This window comes from Vigna radiata, unplaced genomic scaffold, assembly GCF_000741045.1.
Source record: "Vigna radiata var. radiata cultivar VC1973A unplaced genomic scaffold, Vradiata_ver6 scaffold_443, whole genome shotgun sequence".
Lineage (NCBI taxonomy): Eukaryota > Viridiplantae > Streptophyta > Magnoliopsida > Fabales > Fabaceae > Vigna > Vigna radiata.
The window spans coordinates 82,390-88,229 of record NW_014543600.1 but is presented as its reverse complement, the minus strand read 5'-3'; the positions used below and the strand labels follow the sequence as shown (position 1 = coordinate 88,229).

At 37.7% G+C, this 5,840-nt stretch overlaps 1 protein-coding gene across 1 annotated transcript; it reads right to left on the bottom strand.

Moving 5' to 3' along the window:
• Window positions 1-220: 220 nt before the first annotated feature.
• Window positions 221-804, bottom strand: LOC106754572 (uncharacterized protein At4g04775-like). Its single transcript, XM_014636603.1, has 2 exons — window positions 628-804; window positions 221-517 (listed from the first exon to the last, which is right to left on the bottom strand). The coding sequence occupies exons 1-2, from the start codon at window positions 802-804 to the stop codon at window positions 221-223; spliced, it is 474 nt and encodes a 157-aa protein (XP_014492089.1).
• Window positions 805-5,840: the final 5,036 nt, after the last annotated feature.

Here is a 5,840-nt window from a genome sequence, read left to right as displayed (position 1 = left end):
ACCATTGGAAGACTAAGCTTATTTCAAACTATTTTGTATCCTGTTACTTGTGTTTCCTCAGGATTTTAACTATGCTGTTATAAGGAGTTACCAAATCTTTGTTATCAGATTTATTACCAAATGAAATATGACAATAATATATGAGAATAATTTAAGACAGCAGTATTAGACAGAAACAAGTCACTAATGAAACAAGTCACAATTACATTCCACTAACAAGTCAACCTACTTTCATCAACATCAATATCACAATTACATTACACAGAAATGTAATAACCACCACCCCCGTTAACAACTTCAACCAATTCTTCACACTAACTACACTTTTCTGATACATTGCTATTTTCAGTTTTTCTCCATCTCTCTCTTCCATCTTCATCAGCATTTCTTCCATCATCCTCAAATTTTGACCTACTTCCTTCTTCCTTCCACTTTCTTGTACACTTTCTTCGTGAATGAAATCCTCATTGCACCACTTAAAGAAGTTGCATCCAGAAGAACAATCCTCACTGCCACCCTATCCAACAACAAAACACATTTCGTGAACGAAAATCTTGAACTTGGGACATCCCCAAAATTACGCAAATTTAAGTAAATCATCTGCAGAGTTAACAACTTCAAACTTACCTTGAACTTGGGGCATCCCCAAAATCTTCTGCCCTTGTTCTTAGGGGTTCTTGCAGTGCGGAAAACTGCTTTCTCACCACAAAAGCAAGTTGGTTTTAGACCCACCCTGCTCACATTGTCACAACTNTGTTCGAACCCCGAACCCAAGCATTTGCAAGAAGAAGATGAAGCNGACATTTCATCTGATGAACCCTAACACCATGAAGCAGACTCTGCTATCCAGCGCTCTTCCTCCCAATCACGAACAACTGAAAACTACAGAGTAATTGGTTAGGATTCACTTTAAATAAGGGTTTAGGGCTAACAATTTGATTTCACTGTTCCACGTCGTTTTTTTATTATACCATCATAACACATAAAATTTAATATAAAATGCCACGTGCTTTCACCAAAAACAAACACATACAAAAGTCTGTTACACCTCAGCATTGTTAAACGGAGTTTGTGGGAAATTAACGGAGAGGGTGTCATTGCTTCAATTTAACAAAAATTTGGATGCAATTGGGAGAAAAAAAAATATGAGGACCTACTTGAGAATTTGGGACAAATATGAGGACTAAAACATATATTTAACCTNAATAGAAGAAACTAGTCAATAAGTCAATAAGTGGCATTCAAAAATGAGAAGAGGGGAAAACGGGTTTAGTTTCCCGACACAACATAGTCATCGTTCCAGTAGAAGAAACATCAATCAACAGAGCTGCATTTAAAAAGAAGGTTAAATATATGTTTTAGTCCTCATATTTGTCCCAAATTCTCAAGTAGGTCCTCATATTTTTTTTTCTCCCAATTGCATCCAAATTTTTGTTAAATTGAAGCAATGACACCCTCTCCGTTAACTTCCCATTAACTCTGTTTGACTATGCTGACATGGAACAGTAGTTTTGATGTGTTGGTTTTTGGTGATGGCACGTGGATTTTTAATTTAATTTAATTAGGTAGTAAAAGAGAACAGAGAACTTTTTTGGTAAAGTGATTTAAGTGAAGTGAGTGAGTGAAAAAGTGAAAATATTGGGATTTAGGGTTCGCGATTTCACTTTACTGAGCTTGGGTAGTGAGTGAAAATATTGGGGTTTCTTTTCGAAAGTACAAGACGAAGACAATGTGCACGTGAAGGTTTGTTCCAGTTACTTTGGGGTTGCTTTACGACAGTTAAGGTTAGTAGGTTTCTTCCACTTACTTCCATTTGTGCTATGAGTTAGGGATTTGGTCCCGTTTTTGTTGTTCTATGTTTATAAAATGTATGAACTATGTTTTACTTTGTTGTTCTGTGAATGGGATGTTAGTTTTGTATTTTATTGTATGATCGGGCCAAATTTTGCATGTTGAAATGTGTGCTATAGTACTGTTATTGCGGTCCCATAGTTTGATTTACGAATTAGTATAGAAAAGTAGTGGTCCCCTTGTCTGTGTCACTGTTTGTCACTGTTCCCGTAGTGGGAATCTTATTTTGTTCCACTGTGTCCCGTAGTGGTCCCCTTTACGTGTTAGTCTTTATGTGTGAGTGTAGGTTCCTTACTATTTAGGGAGTGTAATAATAAATTATTTTCCCTCATGACATACAGGTGTTTAAATCTCCTTAAATCTTCTGCTTCATAGGTAGAATACCATGTGTGATGAACGTATTAAAGTTGTGGTCCACCATACTGGCCATTTTGTTACACTAGATAATGGAAAATTAATATTTGATGGAGAGATAACAGAATGGTCAGTGGATCCAGACCTTTGGTGCTATTTTGGATTAGTAGCTTCAATTAAAGTGTTAGGTCACGTGAACATAAAGGAACTTTGGTATAGTTTAGGAGGTGCTTCAATAGTGAAAGATAGGTTAGAATTATTGACTGATGATAGGGGTGCTATGCATATGCTGAATATTGCAAGGTTAAATGATGAAGTTCACTTGTATGTGGTTCATGAGACAATAAAACCAGACATAATAGAAATGATTGATTGGGTTGATGGTGAGGTTGAGGCTGAAGTTGGAACTCAAATNAAGGATGTTGAGGTTCAGGCTATTGGTGATGCTGATATAGTGGGTAGGGGGTTNGATGAGGGTGATGTGGGTAGGGGGTTGGATGAGGGTGATGTTGAGGCTGAACTTCGAACAGAAATACAGGAGAATCAGGGTGATGGTNTTGCTGCAGAAGTTGGAGGTGAAATGGAGAAAGTTGAGGGTCATGTTGAGGGTGATGTTGAGACTGAACTTGTAACAGAATTAGACCAGGTTCAGGGTGATGGTGTTGAGGCTGATCTTCGAACAGAAATACAGGAGAATNAGGGTGATGGTGTTGCTGCAGAAGTTGGAGGTGAAATGGAGAAAGTTGAGGGTCATGTTNAGACTGAACTTGTAACAGAATTANACNAGGTTNAGGGTGATGGTGTTGATGCTGAAGTTGGATGTGAAATGGAGCAAGCTAAGGGTCATGTTGAGAATCAGGATGGAGTTGATGGTGACAGTGAAGGTGGAGAAGATGAGGATGAGGATGAGGATGAGGATGAGGATGAGGATGAGGATGAGGATGAGGGTGGACATGATGGTGATGAAGAAGGTGACATGGGTACTTCTAAAGGACCACCTTGTAGTCCAATGACAAGTGATAATGAGGCAGTACATGATGTTCGTGGCTTGTCTGATATTGAGTGGGTGTCAGATAAGTTGGAAAGTGGTCCAGACAGTGAGGATGATGATGGTAGCATTCCCAAAACCTTGTTCCCCACATTCAGTATGCCTAAAAGTTTGGGGGAATATAAATGGGAAGTAGGTACTTATTTCACTAACAAAAAGGAATTCACTGATGCAATNAGGACATATGCACTAAGTAATGGAAAAAATTTAAAATTAATTAAGAATGACAAGAAGAGGGTTACTGTGAAATGTTTGGGGGCCAATGGTAAATGCAAATGGTATGCTTATTGTGCGTATGTGTGTCATGATAAGTCATGGCAGTTAAGAAAAGTTATTGATGAGCACACTTGTAGTAGAGATTTCAATGTCAAATTGATAACTACGAAATGGTTGAGTGAAAGGATGGAGAAAACTATGAGAGAGAGCCCTAATATGAANGTCATGGACATTAGGGAGAAACTGAGCAGGAAATGGAATGTAGCAATCTCTAAAAACATGGCTTTTAGGGCAAGAACCATTGCAAAATCTACTGTTGAGGGGTCATTTAAAGAACAATTCAGAAGACTGTATGATTATGGTCATNANGTGCTGCAAAGAAATCCAGGGTCAACAGTCCAAATCAAGGTTGAAAATCATAATGATGAGCATATTTTTAAGAGGATCTACATATGTTTGAAGGCTTGCAAAGATAGCTTCAGAAGCTGTAGACCCATCATTGGTTTGGACGGATGTTTTTTAAAAGGAAGGTATGGAGGGGAATTACTAACAGCAGTTGGAAGAGATGCAAATGAACAAATTTTGCCTATTGCATATGCTGTTGTAGAGGTTGAAAACAAGGACTCCTGGTCTTGGTTCTTGGAACTTCTTATTCAGGATGTTGCTGGGGTAGATGTTGCTTCATCATGCACATTCATTTCAGACCAGCAAAAGGTCAGTTAGTAATTTAATTTCATTTATTTCATTACAATATAATTGACATATAACTTACCTCACTCTAAAAATTATACATGTCAGGGTCTTTTGCATGCTTTTGAAGATCTTCTGCCAAGAGTGGACCAAAGATATTGTGTTAGACATATGTATGCTAACTTCAGAAAGCAGTTTCCTGGAAAGGACCTTAAACGGCTCATGTGGAGTGCAGCAACAGCCACGTATCCTCAATTATGGGAGTCTGAGATGAGAAAGATTAAAGACATGAACTTAGAGGCATTTAAATATCTAATGGCAACTCCACCTAGGTATATAATCATTCTACCTCATATAATTATATTTCCTGTTATATTAATAGTGAATTCATATATTTACTGATGTATTTATCTGAAAGGTATTGGTCAAGATCTAGATTCAGCCCTTCATCACATTGTGACACTCTTGTCAACAACATGTGTGAGGGATTCAACAGTGTGTTGCTTCATACTAGGTGTAAGCCCATTATATCCATGTTAGAAGACATAAGGGTTTATATTATGAAGAGATGGGCTACCAACAGGCATAAAATGGCATGTTATCAAGGTGATGTTTGTCCTAAGGTACTGAACAGACTTCAGAAGCAGTCATGGCTCACAAGATATTGGCTACCAAGGTAATTTCATTCAGCCAATTAAATTTGTTTTCACTTTATTCCTATTAAGTAACTAATTTGTTGTCATATTCTACTNCTTATAGGTGGTCATCAGACCAATTATTTGAAGTGATTCACATATCACAATTCGGGGAACAATTTGTAGTCAATCTTCAGAACAAAGACTGCTCTTGTAGAGGATGGTTAATCACTGGCATTCCCTGCACTCATGCAATCACTGCAATGAAGTTCCTAAATTTAAATGCAGAAGAATACATTGCTCCTTGGTATAGGAAGTCTGCTTATGAAGACACTTATAAAAGCATCGTCTATCCTATCAACGGACAACATGTGTGGGAGATTACACCTTATCCAGATATATTACCTCCAAAGAAAAGGGTAATGCCAGGAAGGCCCAAGAAAAAACGAAGACTGCAATCTTGGGAGTTGAAGAAGAATGACTCAGAATTAAGAAAGGGTGGGAGAAAAAAGGCTTGTGCTGTCTGCAAACAACTGGGACACAACAAAAAGACTTGTCCACAACGACCTAGGCCTTCATCACATGTTCCTGCTGACCAANCAACTCAACAGTCCACTNTCACACATGTCCCTGCTAACCAACCAACTCAAGAGTCCACTGTCACACATGTCCCTGCTGACCAACCAACCNAGGAGTNTACTGTCCTTCCTTCTCATCAATGAAGTCTTAGTTCCTTATATTTTGAAGACTACCATGTCTTATATGTAATCGTCAATGCCATTTTGAAGGAACAATGTGTTAAATATTTTGATGTATTTTGATTAGGTTTGTTATGTACTCAGTAATTTGAAATGGTTTGTTATGTACTGAGTAACACAATGTAATCTGCATTGCTGTTACAAGATATTTTATTCGAAGACAATGTTTGTTATGAAGCTTATTTATAAGATTAAGATGTTTGATTGGAAGACTAAGCTTATTTCAAACTATTTTGTATCCTGTTACTTGTGTTTCCTCAGGATTTTAACTATGCTGTTATAAGGAGT